Source organism: Dryobates pubescens, chromosome 29 (genome assembly GCF_014839835.1).
Source record: "Dryobates pubescens isolate bDryPub1 chromosome 29, bDryPub1.pri, whole genome shotgun sequence".
NCBI classification, from domain to species: Eukaryota; Metazoa; Chordata; class Aves; order Piciformes; family Picidae; genus Dryobates; species Dryobates pubescens.
In genome coordinates, this window is record NC_071640.1 from 10,503,545 (window position 1) to 10,527,318 (window position 23,774).

The window sequence follows — 23,774 nt, forward strand, 5'->3', positions numbered from 1 at the left end:
CACCCTGCCCCCCAGCCTCCTCCCAGATGGTGCTGTGCACGTCTGGCAGGAGCACCCACCACCCTGAAATGACAAAGGACAGGAGACAGCAGCGGGGAGGGGACACCTTCCCCCCAGCCTGTGTGCCTGCCTGAAGCACGAGGCTGGAGCTGGCAGGGTGTCCAGCCGGCTGGCTGGCTGTCCATCCACACCAGACCCCAACCAGGACAAAACTTTTTTGGAGGGAAAAAAGGGGACCTTTCCCCCCACTCCTGTTTTTTTTGTCCCTCTCATTCACTAGCAAGGGGCAGGTGGTGGTGGTGGGGACACACACCCCCCCAGCAGTGAGCTCCGGGGGTGCTTTGGAGAGCTGCAGCTCCACCCAGAGCCCTCGGGTTTCCCTCTCTTGCACAACGAGGCTTTGGCTTTCTGAACACGGGGGTTGGTTTGGCTGTTGTCCCCTCCCCGTGGATCGAATGAGATGGGGGAAGGTGATGGGAGGGGAGAAGGGGAGGGGGGAGGGGGAGGGGGCAACACAAGAACTAGAGAGAAAGCTGGGCCAGGGCTGGGCGCAGGGTCGCAGCCCGGCCGGGCGCCCGGCAGGGGACTCGGCGTGGAGTGGGTGGCGACGTCTCCTCTAACTGCTGCTCTCCTCCTCTGTTTTATTGAGCTTCTTCAGCGTGTCCAGCAGTTTCTGTGGGGTGAGGATGTGCGTGGACCCTGGGGGAGGGGGGAGGGGGGCAAAAGAAGGGGTGGGGGAGGCGTCAATGGTGGTTTCAGGACCTGCCCCCCCTCCCCTGGTTGCACCCCGGCCCTGCTGTCCCCAGTCCCTCCCTCCCCGGAGAGGCCGGAGCCGGTGGAAATGCTTGCGAGGAAATGGACGTCCATGGGCTGGGGGGAGGCTGAGGAGGAATGGAATAAAAGAGATGAAGGAGATGTATGGAGCTGGTGGGATGACTGAGGCCGGGGTGGGGGGGGTCACTCCTGGGCTTTTTGGGGATGGATGTAGGAGGCACTGGCCCAAAAGGCACCAGGCAGGAGATGGAGTCAGCAGCCAGGCACAGAAGGACCATTTGCAGGTCCCCAGACCTTCTCCTGCCTGCCCAGGGCATCACTGGCTCAGAGGGGTGGTCTGGAGGGGATGGGTGGGAGGAGAGGAGGTAAAGGGCTCTCGCTGGCTACCACCTGGTGGTCCCCCAGCATGGTGCCAGCAGCAGCAGCTGCCCACCACGCTGCCTGCAGCCCGGCCTGTGCCCACCACACTGCCCTGCCACCCTTGCAGCCTCCTTGGCACTGCTGTGACCAACATATGGCAGCTGAGGCGGGACACCATGGCAGGTCTGACCAGCAAAACCACCAGCAGCTAACCCCCAGCACCACGTTCAGGGGGCTGCAACGTCGGGGGGGGCTCCTGCCCATCCAAGGGCATCAAGCACCACAGGACCAAACCTGAGCTCTCCCACGGACTCCAGGTTTCAGCCCCATCACACCCCGGAGCCGAGTGGCTCAGGGCAGTGCCCAGCCTTCACTGTGGGGCACAAGAGGAGCTGGAGCCAGGACAAGTGCTGGGAGCCAGGACAAGTGCTGGGAGCCAGGACAAGTGCTGGGAGCCAGGACAAGTGCTGGGAGCCACTCCGCCTGCACGCTGCTGCCCGCTCTGCCCTGGGCACCAGACCCCGGGCTCTGCTCCAGCCATCCTGGGGTGCTCCATCTCCCAGGCCCAAGCTGGCAGGACCCCAACCCACTGCCCCCAGGGGGAACTCATGGGATGGAGGAGCCAGGCAGGCCCAGCTGAGAGGCATGGCAGAGGGATGATGGAGGCGGCGCCGGATGCTTCCCCACCTGGCAGGAGGAACCGCAAGCATTTGCTTATCGGAGAACCCCAGGGAGAACCAAACCCCCACATGGTAACAAAGCAAAGGAAGGAAGAAGAGAAGAATTAAAGAAGACCCTTCTGGGAGGAAGAGTTTCTTTTTGGGTGGGTTTGTTTGGGTGTTTTTTTTGGTCCTTAGCAAGCTGCCTTTACTTGGTTTCTTTGGCTCACTCCATTGCTGGAGCCTGATCCTCAAATGATACCCTAGTGGAGTCCCTGAAGTCGGGGTGCCTCAGGTCCATGAGAAATTTGGTGGGAGTGAGAATGTGAGTAGAACCTGCAGAGGAACAGAGTGGGGCTGATGACCTTTCCCCCACCTCCCAATCCCCCTCCTCCTCCTCCACCCCCTCCCCAGTCCCCATTTTGTTGTGGTTTTCTGGGGGGGGACACACAGCTGTCACCCAGAGCATCGTAGGCGCATGCAGAGGGATCGTCCCCTGAGCAGATGAGGGATGGAGATGGGCAAGAGGCAGGAATGGGGGGAACTAGGTGATGGTGGTGGTGGTGGGACACAGTTGGAAGCTGCTGCTCCCATGGGAGCCACGAAGAGCAGGTGAGATGCCAGGCAAGAAGCCAGGGAGCAGATGAGTCGGTGAAGGGCTGCTGCCCGCTGTGGCCTACGAGGTGTGGATCCAGCTGTGCTTCCCTAGGGGAATTTTAGGGGATCTGAAAGCTCCTTGCTAACATCTAGGAGGGATTCCAGTGTGAACTTCCATGCCTGACCTGTGGCTTCATCCTGGGGTGCTGAGAGAGCACTGAGTGCATGTCCTGTTGCACAGGCAAGTGCGTGTGCCACAGGACATGCAGCGCCTGTGCAACAGGGCAATGCATCTCCTGGTGCATGCCTAGGGCACACCATGGCTGGCACATGGCACCTCTTCACTTATTCTCCCTGGAAGGACCTCAAGGATGAATGTGGAACCCAAGAAGCAATGCAAGTGGAAACATCTCCCCTCCGGCAGCCCTCTCACCCAGCTCTACTTGAACAAAACCAGCCATGGAGGAATAAAATAGGAGCAGGACTGGTGATGGATGGAGGGACATCAGGGTCCCCAAACACTGGAGCAGGCTGTCCAGGGAGGTGGTTGAGTCCCCAACCATGGAAGGATAAAATAGGAGCAGGACTGGTGATGGATGGAGGGACATCAGGGTCCCTAAGCACTGGAGCAGGCTGTCCAGGGAGGTGGTTGAGTCCCCAACCATGGAGGGATAAAATAGGAGCAGAACTGGTGATGGGTGGAGGGACATCAGGGTCCCCAAACACTGGACCAGGCTGTCCAGGGAGGTGGCTGAGTCCCCACCATGGAGGGATAAAATAGGAGCAGAACTGGTGATGGGTGGAGGGACACCTGGGTCCCCAAACATTGGTGGGGTGGTTGAATCCCCACCCCTGGAGGTGTTGAAAAGAGGCAAGAGATGTGGTTGGTGCTGAGGGACATGGTTTAGCCCCAGGCTTGGTAGAGTTAGATCATTGGGAAGAAATTCTTCACCAGGAGGGTGGTGAGGCACTGGAACAGGTTGCCAGGCTGGATGAGGCCTTGAGCAAGCTGGTCTAGTGGAAGATGGATGTCCCTGCTGGAAGGTGTCCCTGCTGGAAGGTGTCCCTGCCCAGGCACGGCACGGGGGCTGGCACTGAATGACCTTGAAAGTCCCTTCCAACCCCAACCATTCTACACTCAGGCTCCACGATCCAACCACAAGGCTTGTGTGTCTCTGGGGAGGGCAGACCCCAGAGGAGACATCCCAAGCAAGAGGAGGAGGAGAGCTTTGGCGCGGAGCTGCGGCGGCCGCGGGCGGGAGGGATGGAGGGGGGCGGTGGGGCGCGAGGAGCAGCCAGCGGCAGGGGCAGCACCCCGCGGCCACACTCACCTATTAGCACCTCCCACTTGCCGCTGGCTTGCGTCACCTCGTAGGCACAGCGCATCTCGTTCATGCTCACCCCGCCCAGGATGAAGATGATGAGGCGCGGGCCGCTGCGGTACTCGCCCGGAGCCTTGTTCTTGTGCCAGTGGCCGTAGCGGGCACTGCGCGGGGCAGAGACGGCCCTCAGGGAGGCCACGGCCGGCGCCGCCGGGCCAGGGCGGAACGGCAAGGCCCAGGGGGGAACAGACCCCCAGGATCGCCCAGCACGACCCAGAGCCCTGCCCTGCAAGGCTCACCCCCATCACCCAGCACAGCCCAGAGCCCTGCCCTGCAAGGCTCACACCCATCACCCAGCACAGCCCAGCCCCCTGCCCTGCAAGGCTCACCCCCATCACCCAGCACAGCCCAGACCCCTGCCCTGCAAGGCTCACCCCCATCACCCAGCACAGCCCAGCCCCCTGCCCTGCAAGGCTCACCCCCATCACCCAGCACAACCCAGACCCCTGCCCTGCAAGGCTCACCCCCATCACCCAGCACAGCCCAGAGCCCTGCCCTGCAAGGCTCACCCCCATCACCCAGCACAGCCCAGACCCCTGCCCTGCAAGGCTCACCCCCATCACCCAGCACAGCCCAGAGCCCTGCCCTGCAAGGCTCACCCCCATCACCCAGCACGACCCAGACCCCTGCCCTGCAAGGCTCACCCCCATCACCCAGCACAGCCCAGAGCCCTGCCCTGCAAGGCTCACCCCCATCACCCAGCACAGCCCAGACCCCTGCCCTGCAAGGCTCACCCCCATCACCCAGCACGACCCAGAGCCCTGCCCTGCAAGGCTCACCCCTATCACCCAGCACAGCCCAGACCCCTGCCCTGCAAGGCTCACCCCCATCACCCAGCACAGCCCAGAGCCCTGCCCTGCAAGGCTCACCCCCATCACCCAGCACAGCCCAGACCCCTGCCCTGCAAGGCTCACCCCCATCACCCAGCACAGCCCAGAGCCCTGCCCTGCAAGGCTCACCCCCATCACCCAGCACAGCCCAGACCCCTGCCCTGCAAGGCTCACCCCCATCACCCAGCACAGCCCAGACCCCTGCCCTGCAAGGCTCACCCCCATCACCCAGCACAGCCCAGAGCCCTGCCCTGCAAGGCTCACCCCCATCACCCAGCACAGCCCAGAGCCCTGCCCTGCAAGGCTCACCCCCATCACCCAGCACAGCCCAGAGCCCTGCCCTGCAAGGCTCACCCCCATCACCCAGCACAGCCCAGACCCCTGCCCTGCAAGGCTCACCCCCATCACCCAGCACAGCCCAGAGCCCTGCCCTGCAAGGCTCACCCCCATCACCCAGCACAGCCCAGACCCCTGCCCTGCACAGCACACCCCCATCACCCAGCACAGCCCAGACCCCTGCCCTGCAAGGCTCACCCCCATCACCCAGCACAGCCCAGAGCCCTGCCCTGCAAGGCTCACCCCCATCACCCAGCACAGCCCAGAGCCCTGCCCTGCAAGGCTCACCCCCATCACCCAGCACAGCCCAGACCCCTGCCCTGCAAGGCTCACCCCCATCACCCAGCACAGCCCAGAGCCCTGCCCTGCAAGGCTCACCCCTATCACCCACTCTAACCCAGACCCCTGCCCTGCAAGGTTCTCCCCTAAGCCATAGCCCCAGGCACCACATCCAGACCACCTTTAAGCACATCCTAGGGTTGGGGACTCCACCACCTCCCTGGGCAGCACATTCCAGAGCCTGCCCACTCTTGATGGGAAAAAATGTTTCCTAATGTTCCAGCAATGTTCATAGCTTAAACACATGGGGAAGAGCAGCTGGTGGAAAAGGACCTGAGGGGGTTGGTCAGCTGGTGGCTGAAGATGAGCCAGTGTGTGGCCAGGTGGCCAAGAAGGCCACCAGCATCCTGGCCTGGATCAGCAGTGGTGTGGCCAGGAGCAGGGCAGTGACTGTGTCCCTGCACTCAGCACTGGGGAGGCCACAGCTTGAGCACTGGGGGCAGTTTTGGGGCCCTCACTGCAAGAAGGACACTGAGGGGCTGGAGCAGGGCCAGAGGAGGGCAACACAGCTGGGGAAGGGTCTGGAGAAGAGGTCCTGTGACAACTGGGGGTGTTCAGCCTAAACAAAAGGAGGCTAAGGGGAGGCCTTCTGACTCTCTACAACTCCCTGAAAGGAGGCTGGAGCCAGGTGGCTGGGGGTTGCTCTCTTCTCCCAGGTGACAAGTGATAGGACAAGAGGAAGGGGCCTCAAGTTGCACCAGGGATGGTTTAGGCTGGACACTAGGAAAAATTTCTTCCCCCAAAAGGTTGTCAAGGCCTGGACCAGGCTGCCCAGGGCAGAGGTGGAGTCCCCATCCCTGGAAGGGTTTCAGTGCTGTGTAGATGTGGTGCTGAGGGACATGGTTTAGGGATGAGCTGGCAGTGCTGGGCTAACAGTTGGCCTTGGTGATCTGAAAGGTCTCTTCCAGCCAAACCCACCCTGTGCCCCTCCACCACACACCCAGCAGGGCACAAACTGCTGCTGCAGCAGCTCCAGCACAGCTCTCCAGCCACCAGCACTGCTTGGAACGAAGGCAGAGCAGCTCCCAGAGCTGCTGCTGCTGGGACGTGGTCCCTCTGGGCAGAGGAGGGATGGATGCTGCTGGTGCCACAGGTGCCAAGGCAGAGGGCAGCAGAGGGGACTCACCTGACAGCTGTGGTGCCAAAGGTGGCAGAGGAGCGGGTGGAGATGTAGGGGTAGTGCTTGGTGTCCAGCTTGTCATCGATGGCATCCTGTGGGCAGACAGCCCCAAGAATGGGGTTAGAGAGCAGCTGGGCACAGCCCCTAGCCTGAGAGCCCCTCTGCTGGGCTGTGCCCAAGAGGATTGGCACAACTGGGTCAGGGCTCACTTGCATCTACTTCTGTCTCTGCTCCTGTCCTGCCCCTGGCAGGAGGGGAGTGCTGCTTGGCTGATGTGGGGCAGGGGGCTGCAGCACAGGGCACAGGGTGAGGCTCCCCCTGAGCTTGGGGCTGCCTGTGGAGGTAGGGTAAGGGGGAAGCCATGGCAGGGTCCTCTCCTGAGGAGCTCAGGGGCCTGAGGTGACCTAGAGGCTTCCCATCTGGGATCCAGCCCTGGGTAAGGAGCCTGTTCTTGCTCTCATCAGTGCTGGAGGGTTAATGCCATCTGTGAGATGTTGCTGCCCTCTGCAATCCCCTCTGGTCCTGGGCAGGAGGTTTAGCGGTGCCCTGGGCATGAAGCCACCCTGGGGAGGGTTTGCCCAACCTGTGGTGCAGGAAGGCAAGAGCTGTGTGCTTTAGGCAATCAAGGGAGCTGCAGCCTTGCTTGTCACAGTGCCTGGGAGCAGAGGTGGCACTGAGCTGCAGTGGCATCCCCCTCCCCAAACTGTGGCTCCAGGGTCTGTCTGTCTGTCTGAGCAGGTGGGAGTTGCCTGTGCTGGGAGCCCAGGATCCCCCAGCTCTGAGCAAACCCTGGGAGGTTGCTCCCATTCAAAGGGTGGGAGAGAAGGAGCAGGTGAGGAGACAAGCAGTGCCTGCAGAAAGTCACTTCCTGGCTCTGCCCAGTGCTCCCCCAGCACAGAGCTTGTGGGGTAACTCCCAGGGGTACCAGGAGTGGGAAGGGGTGAACAGCATGATGCCCATCCTGTGGCTTGCCCATGGCAATGCTGTGACAAGGCCACCATGGCCATCATAGAATGGTCAGGATTGGAAGGGAGCTCAAGGCTCAGCCAGTCCCAACCCCCCTGCCATGGCCGGGGACACCTCACACTGCAGCAGGTTGCTCACAGCCACCTCCAGCCTGGCTGCAAACACCTCCAGGCAGGAGGCTTCCACCACCTCCCTGGGCAGCCTGTGCCAGGCTCTCACTACCCTCCTGGGGAACAACTTCTTCCTGACAGCCAATCTCAATCTCCCCATTCCTAGTTTTGCCCCATTGCCCCCAGCCCTATCACTGACAAGGAGCAACCACTGTGTCAGTGCACTGTGCACTGCCAGGGTGCCAAGCACCCCACCTGGCCCCAGCGAGCAGCGGGGCAGGAAAACCTCCCCAGACACTCCCAGCCCTGCTGCCACCGCAGGCAGCGAGCAGCCTGAGGGATGCACCTGAGGGTCCAGCTCTCCTCAGCTCCCTTCCCAGGTGGTCCTGAGCTCCCTGCTCTGTCCCCTCCCTGCCCCTGTCCTGGCTGGCTCACCTCCATGATGTCCTTGATGACTGGGGTCCACCGGGACAGCTGGTAGGTCTGCTCGCTGATCCGCTCCTTCCGCTCCGGCTTGCTCCGGCGCCGCAGGGTGGACTGGGCAGGGAGAACCACAACACAGGGGAGGTTTAGGCTGGATGTTAGGAAGAAGCTCTTCATAGAAAGACAGATTGGCCCTTGGAATGTGCTGCCCAACCTGGTTAATTCTATTCTATGCTCTCAGAAAGTGTTTCTTAACCTGTGGTTAATCAGACAGCATAAATCAGACAGGATACAGAATTAACCAGGCTGGAAGAGACCTCAGAGATCATCCAGTCCAATCTCTCCTGCTGGGAAGAATTTCTTCCTCCCCTCCAGCCTAAACCTCCCCTGGCACAGCTTGAGACTTTGTCCTCATGTTCTCTCAACAATTACCCTCTTGTTCTGTCAGAATGAACCTGTTGCCTGTGATGCTCCTGCCTGGTGTTCCTGGGCTGTCAGGAGTTGCAGTGGGGAGTGTTGAGTGCTGGACAAGTTCTGCATGGGCCAGCAAAGTGCCCTGGTGGCCAAGAAGGCCAATGGGATCCTGGGCTGCATTCAGAGCAGTGTGGCCAGCAGAGCCAGGGATCTCCTGGATCTCCTCCCCTTCTACTCTGCCCTGGTGAGGCCACACCTGCAATATTGCATCCAGCTCTGGGCTCCCCAGTTCAAGAGGGACAGGGATCTGCTGGAGAGAGTCCAAGGGAGGGCTACCAGGATGCTGAAGGGACTGCAGCACTGCCTGGGGAGGAGAGGCTGAGAGCCCAGGGAGTGGTTAGTCTGGAGAGGAGAAGGCTGAGAGGGGAATTAATAAATGTTGATAAATATCTGAGGGCTGGGGGCAAGGAGGGAGGGGACAGACTCTGCTCACTTGCTCCCTGGGATAGGACAAGGGGCAATGGGTATAAACTCCAGCACAGGAGGTTCCACCTCAACTAGAGGAGGAACTTCTTCCCTGTGAGGGTCAGAGAGCCCTGGAGCAGGCTGCCCAGAGAGGTTGTGGAGTCTCCTTCTCTGGAGACTTTCCAGCCTCAGCTGGATGTGTTCCTGTGTGACCTGTGCTGGATTCTGTGGCCCTGCTCTGGCAGGGGGGTTGGACTTGATGATCTTCAAAGGTCCCTTCCAAGCCCTAACATCCTGTGAGCCTATGATCAAGTCCAACCTACTACCCAACACCACCTGACAACTAAACCATGGCTCCAAGTGCCACATCCAAGCCTTTCTTGAACACCCCTAGGGATGGTGGCTCCACCACCTTCCAGGGCAGCACATTCCACTGGCCAATTACTCAAGCAGTGGGACACCCTGAGACATGGGGGCTGTGGCAACGAGGCCAAGGCCACCCCACGAGGGTGCTGGGGGCATCCCAGGGGCTACAGGGGTGCCAAGGTCCTCCTGGGGAGCAGCAGGGGCTGGGGGGGAGGTGGGCACTCACATCTGTGATGATGGGCACCCCCAGGTGAGCCATGTTGGTGATGATCTCACTGTCCTCTGCTGGGATCTGGGCATGCTGGATCAGCTTGTTCAGGTTCTCCTCAGTGATGCCTGGAAAGGCAAGGGGCAGAAGGTGTCCTCCTGAGACACGTCCCCAGCGGGGACACAGCCCCTCTGCTGTCACCTTGGCACACTTGGCCTGCTGGTGGGTGGTGAGACAGGGCTGACCCTTCCCAGCTGGCTGAAGCCTGAGCAGTTTGCCAGCTGGAGCTGCCTGCCCCTCTTGGCCCAGCTGCCCCCCTCACCGTTCTTGAGGAAGATGTAGAGCAGGATGATGCGGATCTTGTCGTAGGTGCTGACGTTCCCGTCCAGCAGGATGGGCACGATGGCCCTCATGGGGTCCTTGATCTTCTCCCCTTCAGCATCAGTGCCCATGGCCAGGTCCTGCAGGGAACACTCATGCCCATCGTGCCTCCAGCCGCAGCTGGGGGCTGGGCTGTGGGCAGGAGCTGCTGTGCCCGTGGTGGGGCTGGGGGCTGGGGCAGCTGGTACCTGCTCCACTCGGCAGAGCTTGTCCACTGTGCCCTGGTAGTGCTTCATGCAGTCCTCAGCCAGGTGCAGGTGGGTTGAGTACTGGGGAGACACAAGCACTGAGGTCACCCTTGCGGTGCTGGCAGCAGCCAAAGGGCTCCATGCAGCCACCCTGCCCTCAGCCCCCCACCCGTGGCACCCCCCAGGGAGAGCTGCCACAGCCCAGCCCTCAGGCTCAGCCCCAGCAGCTCTGCAGGGACATCCTCCCCTCCTCATACCTTGCTGAGCTCCTTCTGGTACTGGGGCATCTTCTTCAGCATCTGGGACAGGTCTCTCATGGTGGTCTGCAAAGGAAGGGGACAGAATCACTCACCCTCTAGGGCCTGGGGACTGGGTAGGGAGAGGATGACTCTGTCAAGGACTTCTGTCCCCATGCAAGCCCCTCACAGGGGGTTGCTGCCATTGCTGGGTCTCCTCTGCAGCAGCTGAGGAGCAGGGAGGGGTTTGCAGCCCTGCAGGCTGGAATGCCAGGAGCAGAAATGCCCTGAGGACCATCTTCCAGGAACCCCACGTGCTCAGCTGAGGCTAGGATGGTGCCTTCAGCCCCTTGCCACTTTCACATCCTGCTGCCACCAAGGTCCACTCACTGTCACCAGGGTAGGGTCTCAGGAAGGGAACAAGCTAGGGACAGAGGCTGCTGCTGTGGGCTGGTCCCAGCCCCTGTGCTGGGGGCAAACCCATGGTGCAGCACCCTCCCAAGGCATCCCATTGCCTCGGCCTAGGGTGTGGGGCCAGCACCCAGCGGCCATCAGGGGCCTGAGCGCTCTTGGCCCCTCGCAGAGGTCCCTGTTGGGTGTCCCCAGGAGCCTCCTCCAGCCCCTGGGTGCCCATCCCCAGCTGGGGGGGCACAGGCAGGTCACCTTATCGCCCGTGTTCATCCTCTTGCTCGAAGAGAACTCCTTCAGGGACCGAGTCACCTCCCTGGGGAGAGGAGGAGGGCAGAGAAGTCAGCAGGGAGGCAACTCCAGCAGCAGGGGAGGGGCCAGCTGGCAAGCTGGGGGTGGGGACACTCACTGGGACACCTCAGCGATGTGTTTGTGGCGCAGGGTGACCCAGAGGTCGTCGTCCTCGTCCAGCAGCACCTCCTTGATCCGAGCCTCCCCGATGCCGCTCGTCTCGTACCTGGCAACGGGGGGAGAGCGACACAGTGGGAGCCAGGCTGGGGAGCACATGGGCCCTGTCCTGAGGTCCACTGAGCTGTGAGGAGGGAGGCAACCTCCTGGGCTCTTATTTCAAGTTGGTTTCACCTCTTGCCTTCTTGTGTCAGCAAGAGTGTGGCCAGCAGGAGCAGGGAGGTCATCCTGCCCTGAGCTCAGCACTGCTTAGGCCACACCTGGAGTCCTGTGTCCAGTTCTGGGCCCCTCAGGTTAGGAAAGAGGTTGAGATGCTGGAAGGTGTCCAGAGAAGGGCAACAAAGCTGGGGAGGGGTCTGGAGCACAGCCCTGGGAGGAGAGGCTGAGGGAGCTGGGGTTGCTTAGCCTGCAGAAGAGGAGGCTCAGGGGAGACCTTCTTGCTCTCTACAACTCCCTGAAGGGAGGTTGTAGCCAGGTGGGGGTTGGGCTCTTCTCCCAGGCAAGCAGCACCAGAACAAGAGGACACAGTCTCAAGCTGTGCCAGGGGAGGTTCAGGCTGGATGATAGGAAGAAATTCTTCCCAGCAAGAGAGATTGGCCATGGGAATGTGCTGCCCAGGGAGGTGGTGGAGTCACCATCCCTGGAAGTGTTCAGGAAGAGCCTGGATGAGGCACTTGGTGCCATGGTTGGGTTGATCAGATGGTGCTGGGTGACAGGTTGGACTTGATGGTCTCTGAGGTCTTTTCCAACCTGGTCTATTCTATTGTATTCTATTCCCCTCCTCAGGTGCTAAATGCTGGGAAAGGCCCAAGAGCTGAAGGCTGGAACAGCCTCTTTTGCACCAAGGACTGCTTTGGGTTGGAAGGGACTTTTAAAGGTCATCTGGCCCAACCTCCCTGCAGTCAGCAGAGACATCTTCACCCAGCTCAGGTTGCAGCAGTCCTGCCCCTCACACCTGCCAGGCTGCAGGCAGGCACAGCTTCTCCCAGCTGATGACTGGGGATGCTGGAGGGATGCTGAGGCTCTGACCTCATGGCTCAGCTTCAAATGCTGCTCAGGGGTGGGCTGTGGGGGGGCTGTGGGGGGCCAGCAGTGCCACACTCACTTGTAGACATCGTTCTCGATGGGCAGCAGGTCGTAGCTCATGGCCTGGAAGGTCAACTCGTGCAGCACTGGGGACGCAGGGTCGAAGCCGCGGTCCAGGATGAGGAGCTGGGAGCGAGCCTTGTCCGGACCCTGCAGAGCCAGGCAAGCCATCAGCACGGGGGCTGGGGAAGCTGAGGCCCTTCTGGGCTCCCCACTCGGGGTCTGTGGCTGCGGCAGAGCTCGAGCAGGGCTTCAGGAGAGCACCACCCCAGCAGCCTCCCGCGGGGCTGCCGGCGCCGCTCACCTCGCCCATGGTGGGCTCGTCGGCCTTGTAGGCATCCAGCTTGTCCTGGATGAGCTGGGCCAGCATGGCATTGTCCTTGTAGTCCCTGCAAGGAGCAGGGGGAGAGGTCAGCTTCCCTGGCTCTCCCCAGCACGGGATGGGAGGAGCTGCTGCTTTCCCTGTGCCATCTCCTTGGCTTGGGGGAGAGGAGGGACCTGAGCAGCTTTCGTTGCCCGTTTCCATCTCTCCTTCCAGTGCTCCACTTTGCCTTGGGGCCGCCTGGATTGCTTCCCCAGCCCACCCCTGCTCCCCACAGCACCATCAAGTCTGAGCCTCTTTGCACACCAACCACAGATGCCTGCTTATCCCTCCTCCTCCTCCATCTCTCCACCCCACCACCTCCTCCTCCACCCCACCACCTCCTCCTCCATCCCTCCACCTCCTCCTCCTCCATCCCTCCATCCCTCCTCCATCCCTCCCCCTCCATCCCTCCCTCCACCTCCATCCCTCCGCCACCTCCTCCTCCATCCCTCCACCTCCTCCTCCTCCATCCCTCCACCACCTCCTCCTTCATCCCTCCACCACCTCCTCCTTCATCCCTCCACCTCCTCCTCCTCCATCCCTCCACCTCCTCCTCCTCCATCCCTCCACCTCCTCCTCCTCCATCCCTCCACCTCCTCCTCCTCCCCTCCACCACCTCCTCCTCCATCCCTCCACCTCCTCCTCCTCCATCCCTCCACCTCCTCCTCCTCCATCCCTCCACCTCCTCCTCCATCTCTCCACCTCCTTCTCCTCCCCTCCACCACCTCCTCCTCCCCTCCACCACCTCCTCCTCCATCCCTCCACCACCTCCTCCTCCTCCATCCCTCCACCTCCTCCTCCATCCCTCCACCTCCTCCTCCATCCCTCCACCACCTCCTCTTCCATCCCTCCACCCCCATGCCCTCACCAGCCCCAGACACAGCAGAGGCTCATTCAGGCCCCATGTTTGGGTGGCCCCAGCTGCAGCAGGCTGGGGTGGGAGGGCAGGGGCGCTGGGGAGGGGTGGCCTTACCCCCGGTACCGCACGGCCGGGTACTCCTTCAGCGTGGCGCAGAGCGTGGCGATCTGCTCGGCCAGGCGCTCCAGGATGGGGTTCTTCATCTGGGCCTTGTGGGGGCTGTAGAAGCTCTGGAAGGAGTCAGCTGAATCCAGGGAGTAAACCTGGGGGATGCAGCAGGAGGGAGGTTAGGAGGGATGTGCTCGGTGGGGTGTCCCCAGGGGAGCAGCCCTGCAGGATGCCCCCGGGGGAGGTTGGGAGCCAGATTCAGCCCCAGATGAAGGTCCTCAGCTGAGCCTGGGACCAGGCAGCTTGAGGGCATCTCTTGGGCTTTTGGCTGCCAGCTCTGGACACCTTCCCCAGCTCCATGGCATGGCCTCTACCCATGTGTGGCCCTTAGGGAGAGCAGAGGGGGCAGGAGAGCCCTTGCCCACAGCATCACCTGCTCCATGGCATGGTCCCTACCCATGTGTGGCCCTTAGGGAGAGCAGAAGGGGCAGGAGAGCCCTTGCCCACAGCATCACCTGCTCCATGGCATGGCCTCTACCCATGTGTGGCCCCCAGGGAGAGCAGAGAGGGCAGAAGAGCCCTTGCCCCGCAGCATCACCTGCTCCATGGCATGGTCCCTACCCATGTGCGGCCCTTAGGGAGAGCAGAGGGGGCAGGAGAGCCCTTGCCCACAGCATCACCTGCTCCATGGCATGGTCCCTACCCATGTGTGGCCCTTAGGGAGAGCAGAGAGGGCAGAAGAGCCCTTGCCCCACAGCATCACCTGCTCCATGGCATGGTCCCTACCCATGTGTGGCCCTTAGGGAGAGCAGAGGGGGCAGGAGAGCCCTTGCCCACAGCATCACCTGCTCCATGGCATGGCCTCTACCCATGTGTGGCCCCCAGGGAGAGCAGAAGGGGCAGGAGAGCCCTTGCCCCACAGCATCACCTGCTCCATGGCATGGCCTCTACCCATGTGTGGCCCCCAGGGAGAGCAGAGGGGGCAGGAGAGCCCTTGCCCACAGCATCACCTGCTCCATGGCATGGCCTCTACCCATGTGTGGCCCCCAGGGAGAGCAGAGAGGGCAGAAGAGCCCTTGCCCCACAGCATCACCTGCTCCATGGCATGGTCCCTACCCATGTGTGGCCCCCAGGGAGAGCAGAGGGGGCAGGAGAGCCCTTGCCCACAGCATCACCTGCTCCCAGACCCAGGGCCAAGTGGGGACACAGTGCTGCACAGCTGTGCCACCAGTGAAGACCAGAAGCCAGTCTGGCCACGTGTGGAGATGCCAGGAGGCCATCCTCTGCCTGTCTGCCACCCAGAAACACCGATGCTTGAAGGGTTAATGGTGCCAGGCAGGTCTGCCACCATCTGTCCCTCCCTGTCCCCACCTCTTCAGCAGGGGCAGATGGCACTGGGCCGATGCCCTTGGCTGGGGCCCATGCTGGGAGGGGCACAGAGGCAGCCAAGGCAGCTGCTGGCACCAGGCCAGGGCACAGCACCTGCTAAATCCCTGCCGAGGATCAGCCCCGAGAAGCGATCGGAGGAGACAGGGGAAGGAGCTGGGCTGGGAGGGGGCTGAGAGCCTCTTACACAAACCCCACGGGCTGGGGAAGGGCCTGGAGCATCCCTCTGCCATCCCACCCCCCTGGCCCAGCCCTGGGGACGGTGCCCAGCCCAGCCTCACCTGGGACTCGGAGGGCAGGAAGGCAATGTTGATCTCAGTCAGCGTTTTGATGACCTTGGCCGCTCGGGATTTCACCAGCTCGTTGAAGAGGGCATCAGGGCAGGCTGCAAGGGGAGGAAGAGGAGGAGGAGGGTAGCTCAGCACTCCAGCACCCTCCAGCCTCAGCTCTTTTAGGGACAGGGAGTCCATGCTGGCTGTTTCCTGGAGGAGGGCTGGCTGCCAGCAGCGCTGCCCTGGGGCACAGCGACCCAGCCGGCCCTTGGGGAGCAGCTGATGGGAGCCACCCAGAGCCATGGGCAGGACAGGGCTGCCACACAGCCACTGAGTGGTAGGAGCTGGAAGGGATCTCTGAAGATCAAGTCCAACATCCCCCTGCCAGAGCAGGATCACACAGGAGCAGGTCCAGGTGGGCCCCCTGGTCGGCTCCTTCTCGTTTTGCCCAGGAGGTGCCATGGGCAGGCGGGGGTTAGGGATGCCTGGGGAGTGGGCTGGGAGCTGCCACCCCTGGTACTCACAGTCAGTGAAGAAGACGTGGGCAGCTCTGTACTTGGAGGTGGGGGGATCCTTGAAGTCGTTGATGAGGGAGTGGATGGACTGCAAGAGAGAAGGAGCAGCTGGGCTGGGCAGGGCGGCAGCACGGAGGTCTCGCCCGGCTCACCCTGTGCCCTCCCTCCCGCCTCGGGCCGAGCTCTGCACCTCTGCCTCACCAGCCTGGAGCCAAGCTGCCTGCCCCCAGCCCAAAGCAGTGTCCCCATGGCCCAGGCTGTGCCTCACCTTCTCGGAGGGGGTGATGAGATAGACAGCCTCCAGGCTGGGCAGCGGCTCCCGGCGCTTGTTGATGTCTTCCACAACTGGGGGTGGGAAACAGGGATGGGGGTGGGCAGGGGCAGAGGGCTGTGGGGGCTGCTGGGTGTCCCATGGCACTACAGCATCAGCCCTGCCAATCCTCCTGTGCCCAGAACACCCCCAGCTGCTCACCCCTGCCCACCCAGGAGCTGGGGCAGGGGCTGTCCCCACCCCAGCCCAGCCCTGTGGTGCCCTGCTGGGGCTGTGTGTGCCAGCAAGGTCCTGGGGGGTGCTGCTGGGTTTGGCTGCCTGCTCCTGTGCTGCTGTTGCTTTGGGTTATTGTCACACCCCATGCTGAAGGGGACAGCACAGGGCTGATGCTCTGGTGGCACCAGGCTGGGGAACCCCCCCCACCCCAAACACCTCCTGATGCACTTTGTGGGGGTTCCATCTCCTTTCTGAGTGCTGCAGGGAGCTATTTCTAGGGCTGACATAAAATACCATCTGGGCTCCTCCTCAGCCTGAGGTACTGCCAGGAGAAAAGGGGTTTGAGTCCCAGCAGCCAAGGAGCAAGGAGCAAGGCTGTGGAACCCCAGCCTGGCACGGAGGCAGCCGGCCATGAGCAGCACCACCTCCAGCCCAAGCGGGATGGGGCTGGCTGGGGGCCATGCCACGGCCTCCACTGGCTCCTGCCAGCCTGGAGAAGCCTTTGGGGGTGTGCTGGGTCCAGAGGCAGGGTGTGGCTGGGAGGGAGGTGCTGGGAGCTGGCACTCACTGGTGATGCCCTCTGTCATGATGTCTGTCATCTTGCAGCAGGAGGACAGCATGCGCATGCTGAGCTGGTCCACCACCAGCACCTGGGGACAGAGGCTGTGTCAGCTGCCAGCACAGCAGGCAGGCAGGGAGCAGCCCTTCCCCACCCCTGGGGGCTCCCTGCTCACATCTACCCCCCCTGCCCTGCTTTCCTGCCCTCCACCCTCCTCCTCCTCCCTCCTCTCCTGAGCCCACCAGGCGTCGGCGCTCACCTTCCATTCGCCCTTCTTCTTCACCTTGCGGATCACATCGTGCATGATCTCTGCAAGAGAGGAGAGAGGAGGGGGCTGAGCACCCCTAGTGTGCCCTGCAGCACCCCAGGTGTGCCCTGCAGCACCCCAGGGCCCGCTGGCAGCAGCAAGGAATAACCCCCCCCATCTCCTGGGAAGGATGGCCCTGCCATGGCAGGGGGGTCGGAGCTAGATGATCTCCAAGGTCCCTTCCAACCCAACCCACTCTCTGAACCTATGGATTGTGGGGCCACAGTCAGCCCCACTCCCCTAATGCCTAATGGGGACATGGGGAGGAGATGGAGGTGTTTTGGGCTACCCAGGGAGGGGGCAGTCACCCCCCAGCCCTGTTTGTCTCTCATGCTTGTCACTGCCAGGTGGGTGGTGGGGAGCCCTGGGCTGGCCGAAGGGCGCAGGCTGCACGGTGGGGGAGCCTGGAGCCATCCCACACTCCTCAGCCCTAATCCCAAGGGCTGGGCAAACAACAGCAGCTTAAGAGCTGCTTTTAGAAACAAGAATCAGGCAGCCTGAGCCTGTTCCTTGTAATCCTGAGCCTGTTCCTTGTAATCCCTCCCAATCCCAGCCCAGCCCGCCGCCCGCCCCAGCCTTACGCAACCCCGCGCCCCTCGGGGCTGGGGGCACCCTGTGCCTGCACCCCCGCCCACAGACACCCCAGTGCTGCTCTGGGGTGGCCAGGCTAAGGCCACACGAGGATGGGGAGGTCACCTTCTGGGGCTGGCATGGAGGAAGGCGGGTTTGAGCCTCACAAGCGTCACAGAGTGGTTGAAGGGACCTCAGAGATCATAGAATCAGTCAGGGTTGGAAGGGACCACAAGGATCATCCAGTTCCAACCCCCTGCCATGGGCAGGGACACCCCACACTAGATCAGCCTGGCCAGAGCCTCAGCCAGCCTGGCCTTAAACACCTCCAGGGATGGGGCCTCAACCACCTCCCTGGACAACCCATTCCAGGGCTTCACCACTCTCATGGGGAAGAACTTCCTCCTCACCTCCAGCCTCAATCTCCCCACCTCCAGCTTCATTCCATCCCCCCTAGTCCTATCACTCCCTGAGATCCTGAGCAGTCCCTCCCCAGCCTTCTTGGAGCCCCCTTCAGATACTGGAAGGCCACAATGAGGTCACCTTGGAGCCTTCTCTTCTCCACACTGAACAGCCCCAACTCCTTCAGTCTGTCCTGATGGGAGAGGTGCTCCAGCCCTCTGCTCATCCTCCTGGCCCTGCTCTGGACACCTTCCAGCACCTCCAGATCCCTCTTGCAATAGAGGCTCCAGAACTGGAGGCAGGACTGCAGGTGGGGTCTCCCCAGAGCTGAGCAGAGGGGGAGAATCCCCTCCCTTGCCCTGCTGGCCACACTTCTCTTGCTGCAGCCCAGGCTCTGCTTGGCTTTCCAGGCTGCAAGTGCACACTGAGAGCTCCTGGAGAGCTTCTCCTCCACCAGCATCCCCAAGGTTCTCTCCTCAGGGCTGCTTTCCAGCCTGGATTTGTGCCTGGGGTTGCCTCAATCATCTACTCCAAGCTCTCAACCAGAGCTGGCTGCCCAAGGCCTCATCCAGCCTGGCCTTCAACACCCCCAGGCAGGAGGCAGCCACAGCCTCCCTGGGCAGCCTGTGCCAGAGTCTCACCACCCTCACACTCAACAACTTCTTCCTCAGCTCCAGCCTAACCCTGCTCTGCCTCAGCTCCAAACCATTCCCCCTGGCCCTGTCTCCAGACACCATCAGAAGTCCTTCTGATGGGGTCTGTACCCCTGAGCTGGGTGCTGCTGGTGGGGAGAGGCTGCTGCCTGCAGCCAGCCCAGGCCACCCAAAACGTGACCTGTCCTGTGCCATGGGCACTGGCCCTGGCCCTGGCCCTGCTCCTTCACTGGAGCAGGAGCAGGGATGGGAAGGCAGGATGCCAGTGCATCCCTCCTGCTCCTCCTCCACTCATGACCCAGGTTTGGCTCCTTCCCTGGAGCAAGGATCCAGGGATGCCACTGCTGCTTCCATCCCACACCAGCAACCCCACCATGAACACCAGAGGAAGGCCTGGGGGGGCCATGGGCATGGCCCAAGTGCTGGAACAGGTCAGGGAATGGCTGGGAGCGGGAAGGGGAAGGGGAAGGGGAAGGGGAAGGGGAAGGGGAAGGGGAAGGGGAAGGGGAAGGGGAAGGGGAAAGGGGAAGGGGAAGGGGAAGGGGAAGGGGAAGGGGAAGGGGAAGGGGAAGGGGAAGGGGAAGGGGAAGGGGAAGGGGAAGGGGAAGGGGAAGGGGAAGGGGAAGGGGAAGGGAATGGGGTGTCCTGGGGCCCAGGGGAAAGTGCTGTTGGTGCTAAGGTTCCTGTTGCTGACTGCTGTGGTGCTCCAGCACCTTCCATTTGCTGTGGAGAGGTAGAGGGCAGGGACCCAGGGCAGGGGAGCCAGAAAAAGCTCTCCCTAAAGAGCTGCCTCAGCCAGCCCCAAGCTGTTGCTCGCCAGGGTAGTGGCTGCAGGCAGGAGTTTGTCCTGAGAGCCTGCTCACACTGCATGGCTGCAGGCAGAGCTGGAGGAGTGCAATGCAGGCAGCATCTGTCCCATCACCCAGGATGGGCCTCTGGAGCAGACCTCTGGATGTGACTGCTCTGAGCTTTTTGATCTTAGGGTGCTGCCCCATCAGCAGTGGGTACCAGCCCTGCTCCCAGCCTGCTGCAGAGCAGCCCTGGCACAGCCCTCTCTACACCAACATCCTCTCCTACCTCAACCATGGGTCAAGGTCGAAGATCTACTCTTCCACCAGCTGCCAGAGCCAGCTCAGAGCCCAGGCAGGGGTGGGAAAGCAGCAGATCCACAAAGCATCCTCCAAGGAGGCTCCAGGGCCCTGGAATAACCCAGGAGGGCAGAAGACAGAGCAGAAGAGAAGCCTGAGGTTGCAGGGTCCTCTTTGGAGGAGACATGGCCAGGACCTGCACCTCCTGGGGTTCCTTGAAGCAATCAGGAAACCTCCTGGCTAGGGAAAAAGAGGGCCAAAGGGGCAACACTAAACACTGCAGGCAGCCAGGGCTGGCATGGAAAGGGTGGCACAGGAGGGAATGCAGAGGTCAAAAGGGACAGTCCAACAGGGTACAGCTGCTCCCTGGGGCTCTTCTGGCCAAGGTGGAGCTGGAGCCACAAGACTGAAGGTTAGAGCTTAGAAGACACCCAGAGCCAGGCTCAGAGCAGGGCAGTTTCCAAGCAGGCTCTCTGGAAGGGCACATCCAAGCAGGAGAAGGGCTGCCAGCACTGCCAGGCTGAGCAGTGCCAGCACTGCACCTTGAGCCAACTCTGCACTCAGCTGCAGGGTCAGCAACAGGCCCCCAGGGAAAATGGCAACTCCTCCCTGCCCCAAGCTCCTCAAGTCAAGCCTGGCCATCCCTGACAAAGAATATTCTCACACCCCCTGCACTGTGGCCTTCCAGGGCATGGAGGGGGCTACAGGAAAGCTGGGGAGGGACTTTTGAGGGTGTCAGGGAGGGATAGGACTGGGGGGGATGGAGCAGAACTAGAAGTGGGGAGATTGAGATTGGATGTTAGGAAGAAGTTGTTCCCCAGGAGGGTGGTGAGAGCCTGGCACAGGTTGCCCAGGGAGGTGGTGGAAGCCTCCTGCCTGGAGGTGTTTGCAGCCAGGCTGGAGGTGGCTGTGAGCAACCTGCTGCAGTGTGAGGTGTCCCTGGCCATGGCAGGGGGGTTGGGACTGGCTGAGCCCTGAGGTCCCTTCCAAGCCTGACAATTCTGTGATTCTATGAGCAGGTCAGATGCTGCCACCTGTGTCCCCACATGGTCTGGCCAGGCAGAGTGCTTGGGCTCTACCATCAGTCAGTGATGCTCCCAGTCAAGCTTATCCTGGAGATAAACCAAGTTATGGAAGGGGGGTGAGGGGTGGGGGTGGTAAATATGCAGATCTCATCCAGTGCCTTCACCACTTGGCTTGTCCAGCCCCACCACACTGCAGGCTTCCTCCAGGCTGGAAGCATTTGAGTTACAGCTCCTATCAAGAACAGCCAATGCAGACAGCTCTGGGATGAGACAACATCAGTGCCTATGGACTAGGATCAGAATGCAATGAACCAGGTTGGAAAAGACCTCAGAGATCATCCAGTCCAACCTCTCACCCAACACCATCTGATCAACTCAACCATGGCTCCAAGTGCCTCAGCCAGGCTCTTCCTGAACACCTCCAGGGATGGGGACTCCACCACCTCCCTGGGCAGCACATTCCCATGGCCAAACTCTTCTGCTGGGAAGAACTTTCTCCTCACCTCCAGCCTAAACCTCCCCTGGCACAGCTTGAGACTGTGTCCTCTTGTTCTGGTGCTGCTTGCCTGGGAGAAGAGACCAACCCCCACCTGGCTACAACCTCCCTGCAGGGAGTTGCAGAGAGCAAGAAGGTCTCCCCTGAGCCTCCTCTTCCCCAGGCTAAGCAACCCCAGCTCCCTCAGCCTCTCCTCCCAGGGCTGTGCTCCAGACCCCTCCCCAGCTTCGTTGCCCTTCTCTGGACACCTTCCAGCATCTCAAAATCTTTCCTGAACTGAGGAGCCCAGAACTGGACACAGGACTCAAGGTGTGGCCTAAGCAGTGCTGAGCACAGGGCACAAGGACTTCCCTGCTCCTGCTGGCCACACTGTTCCTGATGCAGGCCAGGATGCCACTGGCTTTCTTGGCTGCCTGGGCACACTGCTGGCTCATGTTCAGCTACTATCAACCACTACCCCCAGGTCCCTCTGTGCCTGGCAGCTCTCAGCCACTCTGCCCCCAGCCTGTGGCACTGCCTGGGGTTGCTGTGGCCAAAGTGCAGCCCCTGACACTTGGACTTGTTGAATGCCATCCTGTTGGCCTCTGCCCATCTGCCCAGCCTGGCAAGGTGCCTCTGCAGAGCTCTCCTACCCTCTCACAGATCAACTCCTGCCCCCAGCTTGCTGTCACCTGCAAACTTACTGCTGATGGACTCCATCCCCTTCTCCAGGTCATCAATAAGCACATCTCACCTACAACCAAAGCACTGATCCAGTGCTCCTGAGCAACATGGACCTGCAGATGACAATGCTGGAGAGCAACCAGGCTCCCCCCCCAGCCCACCACCTGCAGTTAAGCTCCTTCCTGGGGCATGAAAATGCCTCCCTGCAGCCTTTCCAAGCAGGGTCAGGAGCTGGTGGCATGGTGGCCTAGTAGGACCCAAGCCCACACATGACTCCAAGAGGCTTAGCCTATGTTATTTAGACCAAGCTGCCTTTCTCCAGTCCTTCCTTGCCTGGCTTGCTGATGGCAACAGCAACCAGCCCCACGCCTCCAGCTGCTGCTGGGGTGAAGAAGGTCCAACCCTGCCACCCCCTGTGCCCACCCCAACAAAGCTGTGGCCAAGCACAGCCTGGCCTGAGATGGACCATTTGGTGCTGCCCCAGGCCTGTTATCCTGCTTCAGAAAGCCTGAGGTGTAAGGAGCAGCCCTGAGCTCCAGTTTGAAGCAGTAAAACCTTGTCCTGGCCACCACCCCACCCTGGAGCACCAGGGGTGTTGCAACCAAGGAACACTTCTGCTCTAGAGCTGGCCCAGCCCGGCCTGTGCCAGCAGCAATCCTTTGCTCCTGCAGCAGTGCAGGAGGACAAATCCCTGCTGCTTGCTGGGACCTGGTGGGCTGCACTCCTTGGCCTGCCCTGGTGAGGGATGATGGAGCTGCTCTATGGATGGCCAGCAGCCTGAAGGACTTCTCCTAGGTCCCACAGGAGCTGAGTGCTCCTGACCATGGGCTTTTCCCTCCCCCCCAGGCCAGGGCTCAGTCCTTTCACCCTCCTCCAGCCTGGGATCCTGGGCCACGGAGCAGCCCTGGAGAGCTGCACCACAGTGAACCCAGGCTGAGGTTTGCTCCAGAGCCACTTCCCTTAAAAAGCTGTCAGGATGCATCTCCCAAGACAGGGATGTTTGGGTTGGGTTGGCTTGGCAACTGCTTTTTTCTCTGCTGCTTCATTAACTGATTGCTCAAGACAGTGTGAGTGTTGCAGAGACACAACCACGAGTTGGAGTGCGGCACAGATCGACCTCAGGGCAGCCTCGGGGGGGGATCTCTAGGTGCCAAGGTGCCATCCCCAGGCAGAGCCAAATAAAACAGGCCCAGAGGATGGCAGGAAGGCCACCAGGGCATTGAGAGTTCAGCTGCAGGAGGCAAAGCCCAGCTGATGCCCTCCAGTGCAGCTCAGAGCCACCTCAGGATGAGGCCGTGAGCAAGCTGGGCTGGTGGGAGGTGTCCCTGCCCACGGCAGGGGGGGTTGGAACTGGATGAGCTTGAAGGTCCCTTCCTACCCAACCCATTCTATGAATCTGTGAGTAGAGTCTGGAGCCCCCTGTGTGCAAGCAAAGCCCAAGCATCCCCCCTGCAGCAGCTCACACCCTGCGCTGGACTCTCACTGGAGCCCCCCTGGATGACCTCAGCCCTTCTGGAGGACACATTCCTCACCCAGGAACCTGCTGATGGTGCAGCCTGGCTGCCAGCCAGCTGGAACAAGCCCTGCATGGGCAGAACTGCCCAGGGTCAGCTGCACCCTTCCCTGCCCAACCCTGACGGAGGTGCACTTGGGATACTGATGATCTGCATGAGGGCATTGAGTCCATCAGCAGTGAATCTGCAGATGACAGCAAGCTGGGGGCAGGAGTTGAGCTGCTGGAGGGTAGAGAGGCTCTGCAGAGGGACCTGGACAGGCTGGGCAGATGGGCAGAGGCCAAGGGCAGGAGATTGAACACAGCCAAGTGCCTGGTTCTACACATTGGCCACAGCAACCCCAGGCAGTACTACAGGCTGGGGACAGAGTGGCTGAGAGCAGCCAGGCAG

General features: G+C 61.5%; 1 protein-coding gene across 2 annotated transcripts in view; it reads right to left on the minus strand.

Annotated features, from left to right (window-relative positions):
* Positions 1-227: 227 nt before the first annotated feature.
* Positions 228-23,774, minus strand: part of LOC104306143 (syntaxin-binding protein 1) — a 32,555-nt gene continuing 9,008 nt past the window's right edge. Inside the window, exons 2-20 of one of the 2 annotated variants that reach the window (XM_054174382.1) lie at positions 16,926-16,975; positions 16,676-16,757; positions 15,889-15,965; positions 15,630-15,708; positions 15,115-15,218; positions 13,454-13,602; positions 12,421-12,505; positions 12,136-12,266; positions 10,972-11,079; positions 10,818-10,878; positions 10,176-10,241; positions 9,919-9,999; positions 9,672-9,810; positions 9,368-9,477; positions 7,909-8,010; positions 6,404-6,489; positions 3,722-3,876; positions 2,006-2,129; positions 228-699 (exon numbers count right to left, since the gene is read on the minus strand). In XM_054174382.1, the coding sequence (XP_054030357.1) occupies positions 2,020-2,129; positions 3,722-3,876; positions 6,404-6,489; positions 7,909-8,010; positions 9,368-9,477; positions 9,672-9,810; positions 9,919-9,999; positions 10,176-10,241; positions 10,818-10,878; positions 10,972-11,079; positions 12,136-12,266; positions 12,421-12,505; positions 13,454-13,602; positions 15,115-15,218; positions 15,630-15,708; positions 15,889-15,965; positions 16,676-16,757; positions 16,926-16,975 (1,775 nt within the window). In that variant the 3' untranslated portion in view covers positions 228-699; positions 2,006-2,019. The remainder of the gene's footprint in view (positions 700-2,005; positions 2,130-3,721; positions 3,877-6,403; positions 6,490-7,908; positions 8,011-9,367; positions 9,478-9,671; positions 9,811-9,918; positions 10,000-10,175; positions 10,242-10,817; positions 10,879-10,971; positions 11,080-12,135; positions 12,267-12,420; positions 12,506-13,453; positions 13,603-15,114; positions 15,219-15,629; positions 15,709-15,888; positions 15,966-16,675; positions 16,758-16,925; positions 16,976-23,774) is intronic. The other variant, XM_054174383.1, reaches the window with a different exon arrangement.